The sequence below is a fragment of the Paralichthys olivaceus genome, chromosome 22 (genome assembly GCF_024713975.1).
Source record: "Paralichthys olivaceus isolate ysfri-2021 chromosome 22, ASM2471397v2, whole genome shotgun sequence".
In the NCBI taxonomy this organism is placed as follows: Eukaryota; Metazoa; Chordata; class Actinopteri; order Pleuronectiformes; family Paralichthyidae; genus Paralichthys; species Paralichthys olivaceus.
In genome coordinates this window covers 10,227,604-10,255,538 of record NC_091114.1, presented here as the reverse complement: position 1 = coordinate 10,255,538, position 27,935 = coordinate 10,227,604, and the positions used below count along the sequence as shown (strand labels likewise).

At 42.0% G+C, this 27,935-nt stretch overlaps 1 protein-coding gene across 30 annotated transcripts in view; it reads right to left on the bottom strand.

Annotated features, from left to right (window-relative positions):
- LOC109634912 (adhesion G protein-coupled receptor L3-like) overlaps window positions 1–27,935 on the bottom strand; it is a 226,534-nt gene that overhangs the window by 30,445 nt on the left and 168,154 nt on the right. For 25 of the 30 annotated variants that reach the window (XM_069518370.1, XM_069518369.1, XM_069518368.1 and 22 more), the window contains 6 exons: window positions 26,900–27,085; window positions 24,634–24,672; window positions 14,858–15,041; window positions 9,677–9,799; window positions 7,517–7,722; window positions 4,994–5,170 (listed from right to left, as the gene is read on the bottom strand). In XM_069518370.1, coding sequence (XP_069374471.1) covers window positions 4,994–5,170; window positions 7,517–7,722; window positions 9,677–9,799; window positions 14,858–15,041; window positions 24,634–24,672; window positions 26,900–27,085 — 915 coding nt within the window. The remainder of the gene's footprint in view (window positions 1–4,993; window positions 5,171–7,516; window positions 7,723–9,676; window positions 9,800–14,857; window positions 15,042–24,633; window positions 24,673–26,899; window positions 27,086–27,935) is intronic. The other 5 variants (XM_069518374.1, XM_020095748.2, XM_069518380.1 and 2 more) reach the window with 1 other exon arrangement.

Genomic DNA, 27,935 nt, shown 5'->3' with positions numbered 1-27,935 from the left:
TCTACACCTAACCTCACACCTGCAAACCTCCAAGAGAGGGATCTGTATAGGGGTCTCCAAAGTGGGCCGACATAATTTGCTCTGAAATCCCTCGCTCTGTTATGAGGGGGGCCGAGTCATGCAGCATCTATGTTACTTAGCAGGGCGAGGTGTACACATTCGATTTGTCTTCCAATCTCTCTCACCTGCACTTCTCTCTTATTTCTTAAACACACATATTTTTCATTCTGCAGCTGCCTGTGGAGATTGGTTTTACCACTCATCTGCTCACATATAGCACAAAATAAGATTTCTGAGTTTTGAGGAGGTGCAGGTGTGTGTCGACGGGTATCGGGGGGGGGGTTCTAGCCAAGCGGTTTGAAACTGATATCAAATCATATGGACCTAATTAGTTTAACATTCGGTGTTTAGAGCCAGACCCCTCAGAATCAGGTCTGTGAGAAAGCACATGAGGGTGAAGTGGGGAAGAGGAGAGCATCAATCGTTTATACCTCAAAGAACCGCCCTCAGCGTGGGGCCATGAAGCCAATCCAATTAAAATGCATAAATCTCCCTATATGCCTCCAGAGCCGGGCCTTTGACTCATGAAATACGGTCAGGCAGGGCAGACATTTGAGCTAAGGGGCAGTGGCCCGCCGCAGGGAGTCATGTGACAAGTTCACCTGCGGTATGACCATGGATTTATGATCTGCATAAGGATGAGGAGCGGTGGTGGGGAGGACATATGAATCAGGCATCCAGGCAAATTTGTCACATTCCAAAGGGCCGAGAGATAGATTCCCGCTTGCGTGGCGGTGGCTGACATTCAGCACATGTCAGACTGTATTCCAAGCTGAGATAACTATGGGAAGATGTCCACACATGCATCGCGGTTGCTATGGCAATGACCATGCTCTCTGTCTTCTCCGTCTGCACCTTAAACATATAAATAGATGTATCTTGAGCTCTTGTATCACCCCCTGCTGTGTGTATAGTGCCGGGCCATGCTTATACAATATTTAACATCATAAAATACACAACCAACCTTGACTGTCCTTTCTCATCATAGTTACTGTCTGATGGTGCCAGTGTGGAGATGTTCGGTAAGGACAGTGATGGATGTTACCCAAATATCACCCTCTCCATCATCCATCGGGATGTGCCACTGATTTATACGTACTGGTCTGTCGAGAATAGTGCCACTTACCAATAGCTCAATGCCTCCCTGGGGCCTATCTCAGCGCACATATCTGCTATGTAAATAATAGCCTGTAGGAGGAACCAGAGCAGGTCTATATTTCTTGAGCTGGGGCTTGTGCTTTAGCCCATATTTATAAGATCCCTTTCTTTTTCTTAATGCCCACTGGCTATCCTCACAAATGGCAGACTTCAATTCAGGAGAGGATTCAGTAAGAAGCCATAGGGGCTTGAATGGGCATGAGCCATTAGGCCATTAGGCCAAAATTTTGTCTAAACCTCGATGAAATAGTGATCCGTGGCGCATTTGTTGTGACATTCATTCAGCTCCTGGAACGAGCCCAAGTGACCAAGAAAGGTTTCCTGAAACAAAGAGGCTGATCCGTGCATCAAAAACAAGTCAACATCGCCTCTATTAAAAAATAATATTAAAGCCACACAATCTGATTTTGAAATGTGCACAGCTGATATGGCTAAATCCTGCCTTTCAACATTGCGTTGAGTGATTTGCACTTATTTCTGATACATTTTTGCATCTTTGATTGCTTTAAGTGTCTCCAGGCTCGCTGTCAGGACATCTCGAGGTTAGAATCATCAGCAAAGTCACATCAAAGAACACCCACTCTCACATCCCTCCCTGAAAAAACCCTGTTTGCGCTCATTCAGAGAAGACAAAAGAGACACATAATCTCTCGCTGCAGCTGCCTGCTGCCGTCTGTGAGTACAGTCTTAATTTGTTTATGCGGCCAACGGCGCTCCTCTGCTCAGATTGCGGGATCAGTCAGAGGCATCGGCTCTCCAGCGAGATAGCTCAAAATTAGCAAACAAAGGGCTCGAGTGGCGACACAGGCAGCACTCGATGCCCTTGTGATCGTCTAAGTGGCGGTTACCTGATCGCCTGCGTCTGACAGATACCGTGCGAGTGGGTGCACTCCTGAGAAGTGGGAGGCTCGGTTTAGACGTTTGTCATTAATGAGTCCTCGTGAGTGTGTAGCTTTAAAAAGATTTCACGTTTGCTAATTCGGTTAGGGCGATTACATCAGAAACCGCCAAAGCTCTAAACATCTTTGGGTGCTGGCGCACGGAAATTTCTAACGACATTTCAACATCCAGAATATGTTATTTAAAAACAATTCTGAGGAGCTAATTGACTTCAAACGTAATTAATCCCAATGAGACACAGTCTGGAGTTTCTCCACTGATGAGGGTGTCTAATAATGTTACATTCTCTGCACCGCATTCTACTTTAAGGGCTGCTTATGAATGTGTGGGCAGTGTTTTTTACTTTGCCCACACTTACAATCATTGTTAGATTGAGCGTGATTACTGATTAAGGCTTATTGTTAAGAAAGCATATTAATGCACATACATTGGTTAAATAACAAATCTCAAAGTACAGAAAGCTCAGCCAGAAGTCCTAAAGTCTATGTGAGGTAAACACACTAAAGCCTGTAGAATATGTCGTCAGGTATGATTACACATAATTAATGTATAAGTCCCACTTGGGGAAAATCACTTCCTCCAAATCAACTTTTTCACACAGTTGCTGGTTTCTTTTTCTTCATCTTCTACCGGATGGGCGATGAAATACGTACGCACATTTGAATTTAAAACTGGAGGCTGCAGCCGTGCGGCAACTTGAAATCATCGTCAAGGACAAAATGACAGCGTTTCGCAATGTCACATGCACAAGGAGGGACATTTTGCCTCTTCTAATTTGACTGAAGTATGTGGCACTTTGAATGCAATCATAACTCGATGCTGGATGTGACACTGCGAAGCGCGATATGGCCGATGGTTTATTAGCAGAACGTAAAGATCTTGTAATATAACACGGTGATTATTCTAAACTACCAGGCACGTCATCGGTCGGGCTAAAGAAAACAAGATGAAAGATGATGGTGATACTGTAGCAAAGCTCTGTCCTCCAAAGGAGAATTGTAATTACAGCCTGCCCATCTTTTTTTCTCTTCCTGAGATGCCACTGAGAAATAAACAAGGTTAGAATATAATCTGCTGCTCTGAGGGTAATGAGTAATAACAAAAGCAAGCGTGAGCTATGGTATGTTCGGTTGCCATGGATACAAAAACATCAATTCATGCAATGTCTCTCTTTGCCTCTCTCCTGTGCGTGCACACACACACACTCTCTCTCCCACTGTTGCTCCATTCAGTGCGTTCAGAGATACAACACAGTGACAGTTTGTCAAATAAAAAAGACTCAGAATCTCTCATTTGGTGGCAACCTCCAACAAGCTGCCTTTTATTACAGCCAAGTCGAAACGATAAAGAATAAAAGAAAAAAACGCTATCAGTCAGAACTGGGGTGTAACCGCCGTCCACTTTCCTCCAGTGAATGCGGAGCCACAAGCGAGCCAGGCTTTCCAAAATGTTAGGGATTGGCTCGACTGAAAGCGCCCCTTTTACTGCTTACTTTCTTTCTTTTTTTTTTTCTTTCGCTGCTTTGCTTTCATTGCGTGAAGGCTCCCATTCTTCGCCGCTCTCTCTCTATTCCAGACTTGGCGTCGGCCCTGAGCTTAACGGGTTTGAAAGTCATGCTGCTGAGTGACAAACAGTGGCCCTCTTTAGCTCCGAGTATAGGGGAATAACACATTTTGGATTTAGTTGTGTACATGACGAGATATTATTTTGTTTTAATTATTTATGTATTTTATTTTTCCTCCCACTGATTCAGGAGAGAGGCTCTGGAGAGACAGATGCCACACCAGATACCAAGAAAGACTCATGTCATGTCAGCAGCAAGCTCCTCAAACTTCCTGCGACAGAAATAATTAAGTTGTCCGTCAGCATCAGAACAACAGCGCAGCTTCGTCCCTGACCGGTAATTCACTGACTTTGTATTTCATTTTGAATTTGTTGATTTTTCCCATTTCTGAACTCCTCACCCAGCTCCTTTCCATTTCTATTTTTCTTTTGAGAGAGCGAGCTGCCCAGAGTCATCACTCCGCACAAACCTCAAGGCCAAATCACATTTTTTTCTTTTGTACAACCATCATTAGCACCTACTCTATAATCACCATCACACTTACTGTACTGTACTTCTTTCACTTAATTTCTGTTGCTGCCCTGAAGGCAAAAAAAAACACATGGTGCACTGAGAGAAAACTGTAATGTGGAGATCAAATGTAAATGTTTAAATGTTTCTTCCTTTGTATGAATAAATACATTAATAAATACACACTTTAGTTAAAGAAACAGTTGGGACCAGGGCATTCAAATTGTAATATTAGGATACAGGGTTTATTGGCTTGACTGTAAAATGCATTCCCACTTAATCCTTTATTAAATACAGTTAGGTTTTGCTCTAAACAACTTCCAGACACTAAGTTGTATGAATAATCAAATATACCACTCTGTGTGTGAACTATAGAGCTTCTACTACATTAGCCTATCTTAGTTAATGCTAAAGTCCAAGTGAGAAATATCAAATTCATCGGGATGCAGGCCTGTTTACACACATATGTAGAAACAGACAGAAAGACAAACCTTTTCTTGTCAACCAGTCATTTTCAAATTAAGGATGTGACAAATATACCTTCCGTTATTTTCAGATACCTGGTAGTAAGTACGTTCTACTGCCAGAAAGTTAAAAGACATTTGCACACATCATTTAACAACAAAAGAAGAAAAAGAAAAGAAGAAGAAGGGTCAAGTAGTTCCTTGTGATAATCAAATACCATTAGAACTGGGTTTATGCTTAAAATCCTCATCCGTACTTGGAATGGACCGAGATTTCATTTTCATTTCTCTTCCATTACTCAAATCGTACATTTTTCATAAAGACAAGTTGTCCTACCTTGACATCCACATGAGCCATGAGAACGGCGAAATTGGTGAGATGGGTACAGGAGCACGTGGTGTGTGTCCTGTTGGTGCCCAGCAAACGGCAGTCCTGCGTTGACCAGTAGCCAGTCATGGTTCTCTTGGAGTAACTCCAGAATGAACAGTTGGGGTTGAAGTTCTCCTTGGATTGCTGTTAAGAGTGCAAAAATAGACACAAATGAATGAGTGGTATCAAACAAAGAGGGGAATTAATAAGAGAGGAACATGGTGTCTCTTCACTTAGTGAAACACAGGGATGTGGATTTAATCACACGTTAGCTTCGTCCATTTCTACCGTCCTTTATCTCCGAACTAAACATCCTGCAAACAGGCTATTTCCCCCCACCACAATCCATAGCCATTCTAAAGCGAGTAGCAGGTGGCTTTTCTGTCATCCAGCATCAAGCGGCCACATGCCTGTTTTTCCTTGTGTTTTTCTGACCTTTCTCTTTAACTTTCATGGCGTGACAATGGGCTGCCCCACTGTTTAATGGGCACCACCTCTGTCTGCGCTAGGCTACGGCCCTAACGACGAGCACGCCTCCCCGCTATCTTGCTTGCCGTTTTGTAAAAGTCATTCGCAACACTGGGGTTGGGTAACACACGAGCACAGCAAAACATAACCGCTGATAAATAGATACATCAACAGCCTCTGCCTCTTGTGCCCAATTTCTTTTTTGTGGCTTCAGAAAAGATGAAGAAAAGTGTGCTCGCTTGGTGACTCGCAGCATCCAAGGTTAACTGCGTCTGCTTCCTTATAAACACGTGAGGAGCTGTAGTTTTTCATAGTTTCACACTTGCTCTGGGGTTATTAGTCTAATAAGGTTTATCCTCTGTGAATGTAAATTTGCCGCTGATTGAATTTACCCTTCACACACCCGAACCCTGTGTAAAATACGCAGCAGCAAGGAGATAGGATGAAACCTCTGTCCCATTAATGGCTTTAATTGGTCCCATTAAGTGTTGAAGCAAGGAAGCGAAACAATAACTAGAGGACACATCACCATCATCATCCCAGAAGACCAGTGATCCAAAGCCACATGGTTGAGGGGCGGAGATGTAACAGTATAAGAAACCAGAAAAATAGGAACTAGGAATTTTCTACGATCATATTTTGGGAACTACTATTGAACTTCTAACTACACTGTCCTCCCATAATTTCCTGTGGTAATGCTCCGTTTTATCTGTTCCGTCCATATCTGTAAGCTTTGAGGGGACGTGCACAAATATGGACTGAAGGCTCAGTCCATTTCTGTATACATATCGAAAGTTGAGCATAAATAAGCCTTTAAGGCCAAATTTAAACAAAGAAAAAGATGATAAAATATACAAATATAAAAGGATTTATCCCCTGTCAAAACAATAAGAAAATACTGTTGCCCGCAGCCATAAATAAGCAGCTAATCAGAGCGCTCGCATAATAACACGTCTGACTGGTTTACCAGTTTACCAGAGAAGTGGGAGGTCTTGATTTGATGGAAACATTCAATGCACAAAACGTCAAAGTGACATCCAATGAAGTTTAACTGTAATCATGCAGATTGTATGATTCATTGTGAAGCCCACGGTGTAAAGAAAACATATTCTATATGTAAATGTGTATGTTTTTCTAACCCTTTATTATGATTCAACGACAACTGCAGCAGCACCTTCCTTGGTGCTCTCCGGTTTAATAAGTGGAAGAGGCCACAGTGTAGAAAACACACTTTTCCAAAAGGGCAGTGTTTTATTGAAATGACTCCGGCTGAGCAAGACAAGGTTATAAAAGAGCCGGTGCCCCAACATTTGACCAACAGTAAAATTACTGAATCTACTGTCCAAATTACAAATTACACTTAAGGCAGGTGAGTCACAGCAATAACTATGCTGGCATTGACCCCTGACATTTTCCAGCCATTTAATTTTGACATCCAGGAGCTTTTTTCTCTCTATTCCTCCGTGCGCTGCTTCTACCGCTTCTGCCGTTTCTGCCTCCGACCATGTCCCTCCTACACACGAGACGCTGCCGCAATTCTCTTATGGCTGTTCAACATCCCTGATAATCGCTGAGGGCGCTGTTTGCAGACTAAACAGGGATATTTCCAGGGTAGCAGAGTGTGGAGGAGATAATGGAGTCAAGAGGGAGAAGTCGCGACTCCCACAATGACTAAGCAGCCTCCAGTGATGCTCAATAAGATTGCTATTTGTTCAGGAGATCAGGCTGGTATTTGTTCAAACTAATAAACAACAACATGCATCCCCGGCAACACCTTGTGAGCAATTTTGTTTTGCACGATTTAATTCTTCACACATTTCTTTGAACAAAACTTCCTCATTCTAACTCAATTTTCTCGCTTTGAGATGGGATTTGTGCGTTTTTGTTGCGCCTCAGGGATAAAGAAAATCGTGATGGAATGGTTCAATCAAGACAGTTTAAGAGAGAGAGACATAAAACATATTACAGGCAGAGGAAGTAACATCAAAGTAAAAACAGACTCACACAGATGCAGAATATTACCTGGAGGTGCCTGATGGTGAAAATGACTGGGTCAGAGAGGTAGACCTTGTTAGAGTCCTTGTTAATGGCCGCCGTGATTACCGGTGAGTTCACGATGAGGGAGTAGTTGGTCGCCAGGGCTTCACTGCCCAGCTTCACGCTGGCATTCTCCGTTGAAAGGTAGATGCCGATGTGTTTGTACAGAACGAAAGCAATCCGAATCTCACCTGCAAGAGGACCATTGGAGCAGAGGTTGAGTCAGAATAAACAATATGTTCAAATGTGTGTGTTGAAACTTTCATTTTCAAATCATTGCAATTAATATGCTGCTTTTTAAGATTTTTATTATATATATATATATATATATATATATATATATTTATTCTATATATTTATTTATAATTTGGAGCATTCATTGTGAAATGGGGGGAGAGAATGTGGGGAAAAACACGCAGCAAAGGGCTGGGTCGAAATCAAACCTGCGGCTAATGCAGGGCGGCTCAAGCCTCCGCACATGCCAGTTCCCTTAATCTTAAATAGTGGGGTGCAAACTAGCTCACCTTGTTGCATAGGCAAGATTTAGAACAGAAGTTCAGACATTTTCCTGATATTTTCCAGAGAGAACACAAATGTCTGAGTCTGTTATTGAGGACATTTTCCAAAACCTTCCCTGACAGCCCCTTTTCAGAATGTCTGGAAAATATCAGAGAGCCCATGTGAGAATACAACAGGAAAATTATGAATCTAACAAATGACGGATGCAAAACTTGAAAAAAGCAAATATCTCAGGACGAAAAAACATCTGATGAAAATGTCAACTTGGACAGATAACGAGATTCAAGAGCCAAGGAAGGAAACGGGTGCTGCTTCTGGCGTGTGTTGCAGGTCATCAGGACAATTAGATTGCGTTCTGCTGGTGTTGAAGGAATTGCAATAAGCTGTGGTAAACTTGACAGACCAGCCTTTACACCGGCCTCTGGGTCAATGTCATGTTCACACATTAAACAGCCTTACTCGAGCTGTAAACACTCTATCGTCTCAATATAACTGTATATTGTAGCTTTAAGTTCCCTTTATGTTTGAACTACAAGTCCAACATATAAGAACTAACGTGACAAGAATGTGTCTGATGGTTCTTCCATCCAAGCAGCCCAGATATATACTACTTAAATGGCTTATAAATTGAATTGCTGAGCTTCAGCAACACTTGGGGAATTCTGTAAATAACAATACTGGAAACAATCCCTCAGCAGAAGTGTTGTAAACACAGGAATCAAAAAGTGTATACAGTGAAACTGTCAAAACAGAAACCAGTGTCAGGGCCGGCGATAAAAAAAAAACCACAAAGGAAAAATGGAAAAACAGGAGAAGCCGTCGCTACATCAACAAACATTGATTTCAATTTAGTATTCAAAGAACGCGGTTACCACTTTTCTATTTGCACCAACAAAAGCAAGCATTTTTCTTGTTAATAATTTCCCCCTCTCTTTCTCTCTGCTACACATCTCCTTCCCCTCCTGCTGTCTCACTTTCGAGCACTGATATGAAAGAAAGTTGCCTCCCGCCGCTACCGAGATCACTCACTCAGATGAAAAGAAAACAATTTGGGTGCTACGGCGCCGGATGACGGGGGAAATATCCGCCACCCTGCTTTAATGATGCGCTCGGGCGCGGCTGGACGTGGACGAAGTCATCTATTGGAGAGGCAGCGGGCGCAGCTTGATTCTGATTTGCATGCGTTGATAATAAAGTCTAAAAATGGGTCTGCGTTGTTCCTGAAGATGGTCATGTATTGTGTCTAACTGCCTCGTTTACAGTTTAGATGCCGCACTTGAACATAAAGAGTGCTTCAGCCAGGGCGTTATTTAAAAGTGGCAGAGCTATTCCTGTTCTTTATATGCAGCCCAACCAAGGATCTGGGGCAGCAGTTAGAAAGCGATTCTACGGCATGAGTAATGAAATTTCAACAAAACCATCGCAGCACCGTTCAATGTCACATCCAGAAGTGGAAAAGAGAAAAATTACAAAAGGGAAGTTTGATTAATTACAGAGGATCACTTGAAGTTTTTTTCAAGTAATACAATAAAAAACAATTTATTTCACCGTCAGTTTGTAAAATGATCAAACCAAACTTCAAACCAACAATAGGAGAGCAATAAAAATGAGAAACCGACTACTCACCATTTCGTCCGTGCTGCTTTAGTGTGTTCGCAGAAAGGTGGATGGAGTTGCCTTGTCCTCCGGTTTGTGGGAACTTCAGATCAGGTAAGTTTCCATCTGTGCTCATTCTTGCAACCTCCAGTTCTGCGCACACACGCACGCACGCACACACACACAGGCAACAAGACATTGAGTGATCAATGTTATTTTCTATGATGCACTAAACTAGTAAAAAGTGCAATCTGTAAAGAATACACATGACACATTTGAAGACATCGATTCTCACAGGTCATGACCAATTCCTCTTTCTCTACCTTTCACCATCCCCATCACATGCACCAGGCTGTAACATTGCCTGGTACAGTCACATTATGCTCAATCTAAAACATAATAAAATGCACAAACATCAAAATCTAAGTGTTAAATTAAATGATGTGATTCTTATGCTCTGCACCTGGCCTCTTTGTTGAAGCACCTGTCATCCCTCAAATCACATAAAGACCTAACAACTACACGAGACAGCAGCAAACTTCACACACATCTTCAGCCACTTGACTGATTCAAACATCCTCCTGTAGGAGCTGATTGTTATTAATCAGTGCATCTCCGACTGGCACTAAACGTGACACATCCTTTCTTGAATCTCACCACTTTGAGGGCCCGCCTCGCTCTCAGCTCTCTTTGTGCAGGTGGAGGTCAGTGTCTCACTATAGACTTTATAATTAAGTGATTATCAGGCTTCGGTTGAGGCTGTTTCTTCTTAAACTGTAAAAAAACAACTAACTACAAACGTTGTCTTTGCCCTTTGAAAAAAAAAGAAAAAAAATGCTTTCATTTCAAGGAACCTTCTTCTCATGAAGAGCAGAGAGCGAGAGATACGAGGAGGAGATAAACACCAGCAAGGGAAGACGAGCTTGCCTCTGCGGCAACTCAACAGCTGTTGTGTCTGAAGCGAGCTTCTAATTTATGGTTCAAAGACTCCGGCGTCATACAGCAGAGGAAAATGAGCTGCTGATATGAGCCGGGCTGAAAGAAGAAGCTCATTCCGTCAAAGTTATTATACTACGATACAATTCGGTTTAATAAAAGAGCGGAGTGTGCTCTAATCTCAAGTACCTGTGACCTGTGTGAAGTCGAGGCATTCCTAAATGTCACGCTACCTCCTAAATGCACTCGGATGAATCCGCTGATTCATGACAGCACTGGAGAGGAGACGAACAGCACAACTCTCATATTCAGGAATAAGAGGTGAGCGGAAGAAGCCAGGCTGTGAGGAAACAATCTGCCAGCACTGGGGCAGAATCTCACTTGTGGATACACATAATGATGCTGCAGTTTCTGATGAGGACGTCATTTTTGCATAAAATCTGCCATTTTCTGAAATGTAGTCAATGCTATTGAAACAAATGTACATAATCTAAAAATTAAAAAAAACAACACGTACGATGCTTTTCCAGTATTTTGTGTTGTAAAGTTCAAAAGTCCACAGTAAACATTTTATAACACAAAATAATACTTTCAACCTGAACATGAGCGGAATATGTTTCCTTTAAAAGAAGAGTTGAACTAAGATATTTCTCTGACAAGTCGTCGACAGATGACGGAAGCTTGCATTGGTTAACTGGAACCAGCTGTTTCATCCATCTCTCACAGTCACCGGCTCATCCATCAGTGTCCGACTACCAGCTGACAAGTCGTTTCCAATCTTATTTATACAGGTCCATGAGTATTTTAATCTGACATCTCTGGTACTGCGCTGATTTCATGTCAACAGCTGCATCTTCTTCCATCACCTCAAATCACCCCTTATGTGCTGTATTTGTTATTATTAATATTTGTGTATAATTATCAAGGTTTGCTTCTGCTGCTCACACATACACCACAACCTTTCCTTCCAGATCCAACCACAAACACCTTTTTGTGTAAAGTAGTAAATTCCTGAATCTACAGTGTCACTATAATTATTGTTTCTTCCTAAATATGATGTCAAGAGTCATAAACCATAACACTACCATGCTAAAGGATGGGAAATGGACCGAACTACAAAGTCAAAGTAGCCTTGAATTAAAAATACATTCTTCTAATACGGTTCGGTCATTTTAGGATGTTAGAATTCTTATTTCTGATATTTTAGCTTGATTTATGGATCGTGGGAGGAAGAGGAGACACCATCTTTATAAACAGTCTTATTCTTTCTGGCCAGTGCTTTGAGACGAAACATAATGCAGGGTACCTTCACATGTCCAACCAGGATGTACCTACATCTACTCACAGCTATCATTGCAACAGCAGCACAAAGTGTCTGGCACACTAACCTTGAGAGGACAATCTCAACTTGAAGTCAAGTCGTGAGAAATAGAAACTCCACTCGTCCTGATGAGACATTCAGCTGACGTGTCAACAGACCATGACACCTCTCACTTTGATAAAGATTAGTGCCGGTGAAAAGGTACAAGGGAGGCCACATTCAATCCGTCCATTGTATCTGTGCTCATATCAAGGCTTCCAATACTTTCTATTAAAAAAAAAAAACTTTGTATGAACATTCTCTTGTGCTTTTGCAAAGGCCGGGGGGGGGTTGGTGATACATTCCTATTCAACTTAGCTAAGACAATACCCCAGATAGCTCACCATTCCCTGGATTCCAGGCCTGCCTTCAGAAGAAAGGGAGCATTTTTCTTCCCTCGCTCTCATTCTCCTTCCCCTGTGTGGTTGTGTAAAAGAGCTTACGATGGGCTTTGGGGAATTTCTTTGATGCCATAGTAGTTGTTGGACCCAAAGGCTATACCTTCAAAGCCGGTTTAAATAACATGCTAATCGGCAGAAATCTGTTCCTAAGATTATCATGCAGAGAGTGAAGCACCCTCTCGTGCAGACAAAGCCCTAGACGAGCACATGCACTGTGACGTGTGAACACAAACGCCGACACAATGGGTGAGGAAACATCCTTTTTCTCTGCGAGCAAAGAAAATAGATCTCATTATCGGCTTAAGTCTAAAATTGGAACGAGGCATTCTTACGGTTTAATATTGGTAAACCGGCTCCATCGGAGAAAGTGGCACCAGGTGCATTGTGTGCGAGCTACAGTACACCTGCATACATGTCACCCTTCGCTTTGCTTGTAATTCAGTGTGAGAGATCAATAATTAGCCGCTGCAGGGATTATCAATGTTTAAATGGGCCTCCTTGCCCTCATTTAACTACCCTGCGTGGCATGAGGGATTGCAGGAGCCAACCGGCTGAAAAAAATGAGCCGAGCAAACACAGAGATAAGGCCTAGTAAACATGTCACCAGCACATAATTAACCAGGCTAGCACTATGCGCTATAAAGCTGTGCAGGCACCGTCTCATTCCCACCTTCAAACAAGCCAAGAATCTCCTTACCCAGATGAATTGTGTGCCAGATACAATAAAATCCATTTTATTAATTCTCCTTACGATTGCTTCCTTTTAAGTCAGTAGACCTATATTTTTAGGTTGCCATGGCAGCAGAACTTGAAAAAAAAAAAAAAAGCGCATTCAGAGACGAGGGCAATACATCATAACATTATTCTTTCTTAATTCCCTTTGCCCCAGTAGCCACTGTCTGTGAAAAGTTATTCAATTCCATTTTATTTTATGCTGTGTAAATGATTCTCAATGCAAACCCGCAGATTTAATAAATTCTACTTTTCAACAACTGATGTATCCAGTTTTCAAAAAGCCTCACTGGGGGAAAATGGTAACGACAGAAGTTCCATTATCTGTGCTCGCACGGTATTTATACGCCGAGTAATGAGCACTGATCCCTGATCTGCACGACTAGTGGTTAATTCCAGCTAATAATTGACACGAATATAAACACAATCATTTGAGATAATTGTCAATTTACAGCTAACTGCCGTCAGCCATAAGAAGCCCTGCCAAACCCCACCTCCTGTGGGGGAGCCGGCATTAATCCAGTGACCTTCACACTTGCTCCTCAGCCTCAAGTGCTCGGCTGTCGATATGACAGCACCGTGGATCAATAGCAGTATGGTGAACTCTGTGACCCCACGACGATGGACAGGACCAGTGAAGGATGAGACACTTCACAAGTGAGGAAGACATCACAAGGACCAAACAGTGATCTCATGAAAATTAGCGCCAAATATAATAAGTGGTCATGCTGAGTCTTCCAGCTGAGCTAATAATCTGTTCTCCAGCAACTTGAGGAGAAATGATCTGATTAGTTTATTCATACAAATGAAGAAACCAAGATTAAAAGGTACAGTGCTTGCAAGAATTCAGCTGTTACTGTTTTCCTCCCTGACAAATAAAAAAAAGATGCTGATACTATTCTGTTCCATGTGTTACATAAATAATACATAGAATCGTGGGGATGCACAGAACTGATATTAGCCCAGAAATTATCAACCTTATTGAGCAATAAATGCATCTAATTTGACGGCAGTTTATTTTGAAACTGAAAATCGATGAAACAAGACAGAGAGGATGTGTGATTTAAATAAAAAAGGTGGCATAGGAAGGCACGTAATTACGCAAGCTAAAAACATATGATGCCTTTTGTAATTATTGCATGTGTTCACCAGTAATCCTGAAGCACCAATATGTCGTATGACTCCACTTTCTTTTCTTTTCAGTTAAAACTAGAATGATAAACTTAATTTTTTTTTGGTTTCTTCATTTGTATGAGAATGACAGATAATTGAGTGAATACCTGCATCCAACAGTCTCCTGAAATTTAATCAAGCTGCAGCATATTGCACAAACTTCTAGAAATCATTCCAAGAAATGTGCCTGATTTTTTTGATCAATTACACCCTGGGATATCAAGAGAATGAAAACTCTCCACTTCCGCACCAAAATGTGTTGGAAACCGCATCCTTCCACCAGTTACCGTGTTAAATCCATCCAGCAGTTTTTGCATAATCTTGCTTACCAAACAAACGAATGGACAGGGGAGTGATCCAATGACTTCCATAGAGCAAGGAAGTGTTACATGCACATGAGTCAGGTCATTAAGACCCAGATGTGACAGGATGTTCTCTCAGTTCTCCTGCGCTTTTGGTGTAACTGTTGCTTTTTACTGCAAGTAAGCGGCCTTGTAAGGTCTTATATAAACCAAGTTATTATTATATGGATTCAATATTAGCAAAATACCTAATATGGAAAACGTTGGAGCAGAATAAGCAACGTTAGCATAGTTTCTCTATACTCACGGATGTTTTCGGTGTTCTCTTGCACAATGTCCGTCTTCAGCAGGTTATCGGCGAGGACGAAGGCGCCTTGCTCCACCGTGTCCAGCAGCATGGTGGCGGCCCTCAGCTGCTCGCCCGTGCTCAGCTCCCTCCACGCCGCCTGGGCCTGCGGTTGCAGCAAATTGTTGACCGTCTCCACCATGGCCTGCGGAATCCAAACCATTGATTTAGTAAAAAGGAGCGGGCGTGCAACTGGCTGCTTTTGTTTGCATGGTGATTTGTTAAAATGGTTTGAGTGAAGGGGGATGAAAGAGAGTTCACAACTGAAAATAAAATAATCATACAATCCTGTGGGATTGTGTGAGGAAGAGGCATGAAGGGGTCTTTTCTCCCGTCTTTTTCATTTGGACTGAAAATCAGCTTTGCACTGACAACATCCATGACCTTATTTCCAGTTCATTTACAAGTTATGCTTTTGGACATGGATCATCAGCCACAGCAGCAGCGACACCTGAATCTGTAATGGCACTGGAGATGTTGTTCGCTTGTTTTTGTTGCCGTTTCCTTTTTGTCTACAGGGGGAATTAATCATGTAAATGAATCAGAGCCAATACTTACAAGACTACAGGCCAATTCTTACATGACCTGAGGCAAGAATGTGTAATTGGTGTAACAAATGTTCCCTCCATGCAGACAATCACAGTACACAACAAAAAAAAAGCATGCCACAACACTTAAAACATTCCAGTGGCTGTAGAAGGTTTGTGCCGGTAGCAGCCATCTGCGACCACTCAGCTGAAATCTTTTCTGCATATTAATGGCATTGAACAACTATTATGTCTTCTTTAATCTCCCTGCAACAATGCTGAGGCAAGTAAGCAAGAAAGAAACAGGGGCGCTCTCAAGACAAGATGAAAAATTAAGAGCCATTAAAGATTTAAAAATGCCAATGGCAAGATTTATGGATGGAATACTAATTGGTCAAGCGATGCAATTCATTCCCAGTACCACTGCACTGAAGAGCAAAACGAGCCGGGCTGCCCTTGGAAGAAAGCTATTTCCAAGTCATTACAGTGCGGTAGGTGGTCAAATGCACAATTATGAGAAATTTCCTGAATGGCTGATAATAGCAACTCTGCAGAGAAAATCATACATGTGAGTAAAATTGTGCTGAAATGTTTTATGCTCCCTTTACATTTCTTCAAAAGCCACTTTACACACGAAGACACCTCGACGACGGAAGCTGTGATGTACAGAAAAATGTCACGCCACATAACTCACTGAACTTCGCTTAGATCCCCCCCCCCCCCCGGTTGATCACCGGATTATGAGAGGGAATAAGAGTTTCGGTGTGACTCCAAAACAGCATGAGGATAAAGCTAGAGGCAACAAGAAAAATCTGGTGCTCCAGTGTATCAAATGATTTCCTGATCCAAAAGAATAATACAAAAACAAAAACTCTTTGAGTCACATGGTGTAAGTGTTATGGAAACCTCCAATTACCTTCTCACGTTAAGTTGTGGGTTTGTTTGGAATCTCTGTGATCGTGAGGAGAGACGGACGCGTGTTTTCAATTCACATTTCAAATAGCACCAGCTGGCTTTTCCTTATTCAAAGCTTAAACTGCACACATTAAGCTGCCCACACACACAGACACACAAACATGGAGAGAGAATGAGTGAAAACACACCTTTACACCTGCTTGTATACAAGAACAGCCCCACACACACACACACACACACACACACACACACACACACACACACACACACACACACACACACACACACACACACACACACACAGGTAATTATTCATTATCTGCAGCCAATCTCTATTCACACCCTTTGACATTCAGCTAAAGGCAGAGGTTGATTCACTCTCAATTAAGGAGCTCTTTTTCTTCAGGCACTGACATTTTTTTCCGTCTTCGTTCACAACCGCAACGTTTTTTTTTTTATTATTATTATTCCTCTGCACTTCTTAAAAAAAAAAAAGAAGCCAAAATGGTTCCTCAGAGAAAGGGCTGATGGACTTGCAGAGTTGCCCTCTCGCTTTTTATCACATGCACAAGAGACGTTCAAAAAGGGACGTGATGAGGACGGAATATCTAACGGATGAATTGATAATCAAAAGGCTAATAAAGGTTTTTCTATGGGCAACAATCAGTAAAGACGTGTTTTCTTACAGGCCGTCACATACAGACACGTTCACAGTGCATTATCTAGACATGGAGGAGATTACCGAATCATGGTGACGCACATTATTCATTACCGTTAACAAGCATACAGCATGACAAATGTGTCCCCTTCAAACCATTGAATGTATCATGTGACTATGCAGTGTTGTCTCATTGGGCTTGATTCTTCATTCTCTGGGTTTGAATATTGTTTTAGATAGTTTCATAATGAATTGTTGAATATCATATCTTTAATTTAAAGCGTCACTGCAGCAATAGCAACTTTTTTTTATCACAAATGTTAAACTCTCTGTCAAACTGTTATAAAAGAAGTAAGACAGGGAGACGGACACTTTTACAGTGAGATAATGATCCAAAACATTAGAAGGGAACAGACGGAGGCTTTGGATTAGAGGAGCGGGACAGGCATTTGGGATGAACCGGACAGAAGGTGAAACTTCTGCAAAAGTGTATATTGCTATATTATTTGATTTCTGTAAATCAGTGTGTTAGACAGAGCTGGATAGGAAGAAACTTTTGATTCAATTACATTTTTACTACTGAAAATCTCCATGTAAAAACTGCTCTCGTTTAAATCTAATTAACAGCGTGCTCTCTCTCAACTTGGGCGCAAGCACAACATGTACGATGTAGTAAGAAAAATGTGTCCTTTAGTGTTGGCCAGAAGGGAAAGCATTTTCCTGTTGCCAAACATTCTTCTGAAGGCTGAACAAGAGACGGTCAAATTGTGTGCAAGGAAATTCTGAGGCAAACCTGGTCCTTGTGCAGGGACAATTACTGGTGCTCCGTCACAAAACTGTACATACAACTGAAGCGTCTTTTATGTCTTTTTTCTGTAAAATAGTTTACAACTTAGACAAGTAAAATAGCTCCAGCTCCAGCTAGATCGTTTGAAAAACGCCTTTTTTGTGTTATTACCTCGTGTCCCTGAGTGTTTTGTTCATCCATCTGTGTGACAAACGGCACTAAAGCTTTCATTGAGGACAAGCGATGACATGTCCTTCATTTATTTTTCCTCTGGGATGTTGTGGTTTAATATTTTTAAATGTGTATATTTTAAACTTCCCAGCCAAAGCTCTGGTGTTAAATGAATGTCAAAAAAGCATATTCACATGTTTTTACATCAAAGCCCTCACTTATTTTTCCTATCCAGCATCAAACACTTTTCCGACAAGATTCTGCAACCAGGGGCAGATGTTTATGTTAAGTCAGTGAAATGTCATCACAGATTTAACATTTGTCCAGGCACCCTTTCCTTCTAAACACAAACTATAAGTGTCTCTTAACTTAAAAAGCAGCACGGATGTTTGTAATATTTACGATCTGGGTTCACAGAAATGCTTCAGTGTTGTCAAAGGAAGCACAGCCTGACATTCAGGATAAAAAACATCCATCTCCTTTTTGTCCACAGAAGCAAAAAGCAATGACTAATGTTCACTATACAGCTTCAGTCCCACTTAATTTTAAACTCCAAATCCCTCCCCTATGTTAAATCCCTGTCTTTGATTTCATAGAAAAAAGCCACGAAAATATCTCAAAGACATTTTCTGGGGCCTTGACGGTTGACGGATGGTTTCAGTTTGATCCAACACGCGCATCCAAAAACACTCATGAAGACAGATGATGTTGACAGCGTTGTAGTGTAACTGAGGTTAAAACAAATGATTGCATTACTCTCCTACTGGCTCCAGACGACTTAAGCTTCATCGGCGTGAAATGAATCTGTTTTCTGTTTCTAGAAAATACACTCGGGTTGCTTTCAACTTAGTTTGGTCCAGACCCTCAGACCCCGACACCACAGGTCGAAAACGCCTTCATTCTCTTTCTGTCTAAGTTACATGAGAAGAATGTTAAATATGAAGCTGCCGCCAGTTTGCTTAGCTGAGCAGAACCTACCAGCACCTTTAAACCTCAATTATCAACATGTCAAATTCTGTTAAAATAACGTGGCTTCTTGGAGGAAACAAAAATGTCAAAGCTACGAAGGTTAATAATGAATTTACATTATTTTAGGTTGGCTGGTTAAACAACACGCAACCTGGAAATGGCATTTTTATATTTTATGTTTTATGAGGGCCAGTGTATTAGGATGTCATTTTTGATTTTTGTTACGATGCCATTTCAGTGCCAGAACTCTGCCCGTATGTGTTTGTGTTTCCTCCATGTAATCCGCTCCCATATGGGGAATTGCGTTTCTCCCAGCGCAGGCAAATTACACTCTGAAAAACGTTGGGCTCGTTCTGCAAAATTTTATGAGATCAGTGAGAGCGGCATCATTTTCAGCCTCGGTGGGAGAAAACACAGAGGAATGGGTGAGTGTGGGTGAGTGGGCGGGGGAGAGGGGGTGGTGCACCCGAGCAGCACACCACTACCACCATCATCACACTCTGTGCGGGTTGCATGGCAGAGATGTGACGGGGGCTTGCTGCTATTTTACCGCTATTAGCACACTGCCACTCCATCTGTCAAATGGAGCAGCTCAGTCTGCTGCTGCTGCAAACTCCGTACTTTCCTTTGCTGAGCGAATGTGAAAAAAATAAATGTATTCCGCTTCCTGGTACATGAGGAAATGCTAATCGTTGAATGGACTCACTGCTGGAATGCAGCGCTCGGAACGAGGATGACGACTCGGTGGTGAAACGCTGCAGTGCACAGGCCGTTTATAACCATGCAGAGGGAAGGACGGGTTGAGCTGTACATTACTGTTCGCCTGGCAAGGGTTCAAGCCCACACCATGCTGTGTGTGTGTGTGTGTGTGTGTGTGTGTGTGTGTGTGTGTGTGTGTGTGTGTGTGTGTGTGTGTGTGTGTGTGTGTGTGTGTGTGTGTTTGTGCTTCCATCTGTGTGCTGATTGATGAAATGAACTCTGGGTCTGGGAAATTGATTCTGGCGGAGGCTGATCTCCCTTTGCATCCCTTTCTGGCTTGTGTGCACTCGGCTCCCGTCCCCCCTCTCCCTGCTCACCAGTTGGTTCCCCTCACTTGCTTTTCTCTCGCTGAAGTTGAAGGCTGATCTCAAAAGCAGGTGAAACAAAACACACACAACAACACAAACAAGGTGGGATATCTTGTTCCCGCTGTCCTCTTCTAGCTGTTGCATCATTTCTGCCTCTCTTTTGCCCGTTTTATTTTACCGGCTTGCCAAATCATCTGTCTTCTTTGAGCATCTCTGCAGCATTCTTCCTTAATATTTCATGAAACCTCTCTCTTAGCGGGAGGTGGTGTCTGTGTACTGTATGTGAGCTACTGAGGGATTACCTTTGTGCCTCTTGTCTTATGTCTCAGTTTTCATCGCACTACCGCACTTTTCCCCCAACAGCCACCTGCCTCAACTGGAGAGAGGCAGGACTTTGTTTGAAACAGACTTACAGAGGAGAAATACCTTTTTCTTACAAGTTTGCGGATCTCTTGCTATTTTAATTAGCTTTTAAAATCAGTAACATGCAGATATCACAACACAAACTCCTCAATGTTCTTCTTTTTTGAACTATTAACACTATTTGTTGCTTTCATTTCCTTAATTTACAGGAGTGGCACTTGTGACGGTGGGTGTGCACTACAATCACAGTTTATTGCCTGGGCCGCAGAATCAATGCACTGCTAAAAACAAGTACACAGGGTTGAAACACATAAGCAGCAGTGCACCATACTGCACATACTGGACCAATGAGCAGAGCTTAAAAAGAGAGTGAATAGCAGACTTTCCTTTTTCCCGGATGCTGGAAACATGAGAACGAATGAATGATGATGTTGCTCCTTCTCTGCTAAATGTGCATATGTCAGACAGGCCCTGTGTTTGACCTAACGTGATATGATTGCCTCCGCTGCTGCACATACGCGATGCAGCATTACCACAATGCATTTCGGCAACGCGTGATGTCAAAGTGAAGGACGGCATTTCAAGTGATGTTTTGAGTCCATTCTGTCATTCGATGTATGACTACTGTCACTGACTTTTGACATTTCTTGCACAAAAGTTTGTAAACTGCAGTCATTGCTGAGAGTACAAACAATAGCTTCTCTTTGCATATTTAAAACTTTTTTTTCGTCTAAAATTGAAACTGTAAAGAGCATACTGGTAAATTAACATTATATTGCATAGATGTATTTAGTGTTGGAAATAAACAATAATATAAATGATCACATTGATATTTGCAAGCTTGTTATCTTCTCACAAGACAGAAAAACCTATAACCAGGATCCACTGATAAAAGCACGAATAGATCCATAGTGTTAACAGTGGTCAAATACTCCACAGGGTAAATTTGAGTGCAGTTAATTCCACACCCACACAGTAGTTTTCACCTTGCCTTCACCCAGCTTTTAATGAACATAGTCATCAAGCCTTTTATTCAAGTATGCACTATATGTGCATAAATAAAATCCAGAAATCTCATTAAAAACACTCAAATATATATCAAATTATACAGCAAATGTTCTCAACAAATCCCTGAATGCTTTGTGAGATATTTCCAGTCTCCTTATTGTGAGCAGAGACAGCTCACAAAGATTATTCAGGCAGAACTCTGCACTGACGGCCGGATGAGGGGGTCTCTGTTTATGAGAATGTGGTTATCTTCATCTTTCAAGAAATTGACTACCAGGGAAATTTTATCATCTCGTTACGTTCTCGAACGAGGAGCCTCCCTCCGTTTCGCCTGCTCTGAGGTCATTCTGCACCGTGACGCTCCCACGGCTCATTTTTGCACGCAAACTTGTCATTTTAATGAGGGGTCGGAGCTCAATATCCTCCCTGTGCCCCGCAAAATTCACACTCACTTGGCTTTTACTAAGGCACAAAACATTATTTTGATCTTTTATGTGTTGAAGCAGGGCGTCGTTTACTGTAAATCCCACATCTTCAACTTGAAACAAAATAAATGGCCGCAGGGGGGTGAAGCTATTTCAAAGCGAGCGTGTTTGATTTTAGCTTGATACAACATGTATGGAAATAATCACAGTAATTGGCTGACCATAATGTCACTGCCTATAAACAAGCTGCCATTAACAGGACCGAAAGGCACGGCAGGAAGGCCGCCATTTTTATCAAGTTTATTCAAAATCAAAGAGCACAACAGAGAGAACACTCCTGAAGGGGGAATTCAGAACACAGGGAGTTGATCATTACATGCTCTGTGGCTTTATCAAGGCCAAATTCTGTTCAGTGGGATTAAATTGGCTGTGACATACAGCTGATATCACTGTTTGTTAACAACTGAAAAGGATTCAAAAGTACTAAATCGTTGATTTATCTACAGAGGATCAGTGGAAGCAGGGTCGTTGCTGCAGTTTGTGAGGATGGGAAACAGCAAATACGCTCTCTGTATTGTAACGTGCCTGATGTTTTAATGAGACAGACCTCAGTACCGTGTGAATTCAAGAGCCATCTACTTGTTTAGCACTAAATTGTGATGGAAGCCCACATGAGAATCACTCCTCATCAGACACATCACCGCACCTCAACCGCAAGCCCTGTATATTATTTTGGACTATTAGGAAACTCCCTCAACACAACCACACCTGTCTGTTTTGCAGCAACGTGCATGGTCTCTCCTTGAACGGAGGGGACAGCAGAGGCGGGCGCACCCCTTGTTCGCTTTGTATTCCTCTGCTAATCCCACTTACGTCAGCCACCAGGGCCCCGTTGGAGAAAACATTGCCCTATTTCCCTAATCGATGAAAGTCTCTCAAAGGCTGGCAGCGCGTGCAGTCGATGCCTGTGTTTACCTAAGGCCACAGATGTTCCTCCATTATTCCGGTTCGTCAAGTGAAAGCACAGCACTGTTGTTTGAATTTGTCAACCCATAGCTCGGGGACCAAACCGAGGAGAAGGTGCACGGCTGAGCACTTGTGCACGGCCACGTGTGGCAGTGCAGAATACAAAGGCGGTAAAAAGTGTAAACTACACCGTGGAGCACTGTATCTCATTTCTCCTCGTTAGCCACACTAATGGCTAGTGGTTCAAATATGTTGGCATAAACAAACCTTGTGAATGGTAGCGTCTCTGTATTTGAAATGACTCCTTTGAAAAAGACCAAAACCAATAATGCTGGTGCATCTCTTGAGACTCCCCCAATTCCTCAAGGACACTTGTTCATCCTACAAAAACTTTAAAGGAGATGTTATGCTTTTTCAGTATTTCTCTTTCCTCTGGTGTGCTGTAGGTTTTTGTGTGTATGTAAAAGTTCTGATCATTCAAAATGTCCAATCCTCTCACAAAGCCAAGTAAAGTGAGAGCGGAGGCCTACATTTCCTATAAGTGCTGGAAGTGACGGTTAGCAGGCCAGTAAGAGCAGACTGGGCTTTATCAAGAGACAGGAGCTAAAACCAAGCGTTTCCGACAGAGGCTGAAACAAGGAGCTGCAGCAATGGACACTTTGAGGAAAGGTGGTGAGTTTGTTTCTGATTATTAGAACCTGAGTATAATATGTCTGCTTTAAAATTGGGAAAACAACAAATAAACAACTGGGCAGTGAAGTCATCATAAGACAGAAAGAGAATAATGCTCATAGTCATTGTAATGGAAACATATGTCAAACAAAGCAGCTGTGTAGCTCACATTTTATATTTTAGTTGTGATGAACAATGAACTAAATCAGGCTTGGGCTACACAGACAATTAACAATTGTTCTTTGTGATCGACTGTGTGACATTTGCTCACAGAAGAAGAAATACAGAATACCACACATCTGCACATGTGAAAACACTAAACCACACACACACACGTACATTCCACTTGGAAGTAATTTGCATAATCACATGACGATACATAGTTGGCTCAGAGGAACCCGGGCGAAATACATGAGCGCTGCAGAGCACACATGTAAACAACATCTGGCTTATTGGACAAATCTGTATGGAGGACAGGGGATGTCAACTTCTCACATAGTTCTCTTGTCAAGGTATAAATGATTCTGACGACAGCTCAAATGTCACCCCAGGGGCAACAGAAATCACTCAGTAGCCAGGGAAGTAGCTGAGTGAGGCGATGGAGACCCACTTAAATTAGGACACATATGTATTATGCATTAGGGAGAATCATAACATGCCACAACTTTGGCTGAGTTAGTAGTTAGAAGTTGACTTCCTGGTATAATGAGGTCATTTTTTTGGCTTTTAAGCATTTGCTGAGAAATGTAGAAGTGTGTTACATGCCTGAGAGGTTTACTTTGGACTGATGTGGGCTATTTCACTGAGAATCAGTGCTGATGTGATGGTTTTAAAAATAATGATTGAGACACTTGAGAAATCCACAATGCTTATATGGCATCTGAAAATCCAAAACTTCTCAGACTCATGCTCAGGCCAAACATATTAGAGATGGAGGAGAACGTCACGACACATCCATGCAGGGTTTAAATGACGACAGGTGATTAAATGAGGGTGGGATCGTGGCACTGATGGTTTTTACTTGGATGCAACGTCACTGAAATGATATCAATGAAATTTGACCATTTGATTCTACACAGCTGCAGTTTGGTATACAGAACTGTGGCTTTGTGTTTCCATTCTTTTGGAATTTCAAAAGGTCAAACCTCAAATTGCATGTTAAAAAATGAAAGTGACAGCAAAGTTATGGGGAAAATTACGTCCAAATACCTGAACATAAAACCGGCAAGAGCGCTCTCTTTTCTGCAGCTGCAACCCAAAGAAAATGCGACAACAGTTAGTGAAAGGTCAACAACTCAAACAATTCCTCTTGAAACACATTTCTGATTGAAGCACAGACTTCACAGTAGTGAGGGGGGGGGGGACGATCACCTCACTCTTGAAAGTTGAATGTTCCCTTCAAAAATTCAATAGTTTTATTATTCTTGGAAACAGCAGAAACTAGAACTAAAATGAGATATGTGGAAATATGGCTGGGCTACTTTTAAAGATTGTTTCAGTGTCATCACTTTTGCTACATTGACTAGTTTGTGATCATGTAAAACTAGATTGTATAAGCAAATCATAATAAAAAAAATTGTATGTAATATACTCGCAGACAGATTGTTCCCTGCTTTGTCTTATCATGTTATCATTTTCAGAAAAAGCTGGTACGTGACATCGACACTGAATTACAAGCGTTTCTAACTGTGTTGTCTTTGTAAGCAGCTGTTGTGCAGTTAAATTCTGCATTTTCATTTCATTCCAGCACATGATTTTTTTATTATTTCTGATATGGAGCGAAAAAAATCCTCTGAATAGAAATTGTTTCCATTTTAAAACGACGGTGTATTTGTGTGGAAGCTCTGTCGCCACTGAAGGCGACATGATGCTCGCAACAACGGAGAAAACCTGAAAAATAGCGGAAAAGCTCAGATTCAAAGAGTGAATCGGCAGTGCATGGAGAGTGAATCGACTTCTGATTCAAACAGTGGAGCCAACAGAGCCGCTCTGTGGATTAACTGCTAGGTTCTGGTACCGTGCTAATTCCCGTACAGATTAGCTCCAAAGAGCAACATTTCCCCATAAAGGCGCCTCGTGCTCTACATCACAGCCCACTCTTCTGGAAACGGTCCCGTCCGCGGCGTTAGCCAGCTACCCTTTGATCACGAAAACGACACTGATCTCGCTGTTCGCCAGCTCGATGCTTTCATTGTCGGCTGGCAGAGAGTGTTGCGCTCCGCTATCAAATAAAATATATCTTTACTTTGCTTAGCTCTTTGCAGATTGTGTCAAAATGATTGAACTCGGGAGGTAAACATCAGCCACTGCCAGAGCAGAGAGGACGAGTATCATGGACTCCAAGGTTTCATTGGGGGAAACTCGCACTGGCAGAAGAAGACGGACCCAAGAGGAAGCTATAGGGACATTTATTTTCCACCACACTGCCAGTATGGCATGGACAGAGAATTATAAATCAGTTGTGAACCTATGACCTCTTGAATAAATTGCTCTGGTTTTGGAGGCGGGTTTACTGCCCTCAGCCCAAATGTTTTTTCTTATTATCATTTCCTGATTTTTACGAGAGAAACTCGAGACGACAACAGCAGTCTCAGCCACAGCACTCCCTCCACCTCCAACGCTGTGTTTTATGAGAAACTTTTTCAAGAGGCATTATGAACTCTAGTTGCTCCTCAATGTGAATTTACTCGTCGTGTTCCCTTCCGAGGCCTTTTGGCCATCTTTACTGCCTCCCATCTCCATTGGAGAAAACTGGCACTAAAATCTCAATGGGAACATCTGTGTCTGTTGTGGCAATGAAATAAAAACCGCTCGGAAAAAGCTATCCCAGAACAGGTGTTCAGGCTCCTCTGCAAGTGAAGTCGCTCCAGCAAATTAAAGACTGACATTTGAATTTCCGTTGGCAGCTCAGCAGACAGAAAGTATTATTTGAGCTCGTTTTGCTTCGCCTTACTTCACTCTGCTGTGAATTGGGGAATATATGCATGAGCTTCAGCTAAAATGAAAACCACTGTGCTCCTAAAGGTTAGATCATGCCCACTGGAATCTTAGCCTGTTTCATTAGTGGAATCATCTGCGCAAATGCAGTGCTTTTGAAAAGCAGGATATATGGATAACATTTTTTAAGCTACATAGAAATAAAAGGTATTGCATGATACCTGAGTGAGATGTGCTTGAGCTACAGAGGATTGTTCTACCTGACAGCACAGGGCAAAATTGCAGTATTTCTGGTATTGGGGCTCCATTTTTGTAAATTCCTCAAGGTATCATAGGAGAAAAGTGCCAATTCACAATATGGCACTCTCGAGTAAAACCTAAAATTCTGTGTTGTGAAAAGATCCGAACATAGCGGACTGGAAGAGGGATAGGTCACTATGTGTTGAGGTGATGTTTATCCAGCCTATTACCTCGTTACAGAATTGTTTCAAAACAGAAGCAGAGTTCAGTGGATAAAGTTTTTTTCTGCTCTCATTACCTTGTTGAGGCTCCGTGCGGCGCTGTCTTTGCCACCTGGCGTGAGGTTCCTCAGCTGCACGTCGAGGAGATCCACCAGCTGGACCATTGCCTTCACTGTGTAGGTGATGTCCCCCGCCTGAAGATTACTCTTGGTTTGCTCCGCCAACTCCCTGGCAATGACCGCAGCTGTCTCGCCGGCTTTAAGCTGTAGAAACAAAAAAAATCGAATTGTGACCGACATTAGGCTGAGATTTGCAGCTCAGATAAGACTCGTTTTATTTTAGTCTTTTCACTTTTGCATGTTTTTTAGTTCTTCACAGCCTGCACACGGGAAAACATGGGGAAAACATGGCAATTTGCAGTATATAAATGCGCACAGATACATTCTGTATTGGACGCAATTAATGTGGCGAGATGGTACACAGCTGACTGTACACTGGGGCCAATGTTGTACACCCGGAAGCAATTATAAAATCAAACTATTCAGGGAATTTCCCCAGATAGCCTTAGACCTTTATGAAACTAAAGGGGAGCAGTGCAGCGTGAGGGAAGCGAGTATATGTGGTACACAGAGGACAGATGCTTGTGGATATTCACTTTTCTCATTTTTAAGATTTTTTTATCTTGGGATTTAAAAAAAAAAAGGGGACATCATAATTATTTTTGTGTGTGTTTGCTTTATTTTGCCCCAACTTTAATTCCCCACTTGTTTTCTATCCCAAACATAATCTAGTATCTAATTAATTTCTTGAGTGCATAAAGAGTTTAGGTATTATTATTATTTTTGAAAAAATGACTTAGTTTCATTTTTTAGCCTTTTCTTTTTAAAACTTGTTCATGTGTTATGAGTAAAGCCTTCATTCACTGAAGCTGAAAAAGGTGGGATGAAAAAAGCATTACATCAAACATGATACCAAGTAAACACCATGACCCATTAACTCTGCTGGACTCACAGCAGAGCGGGGTGATTAGCACTCTGAGATCAATCAAAAGCAAAACTTTGTCAGTAAAGGGCCAGGATGAAGTTGCAGAAACACAAACACACCTACAGCTGC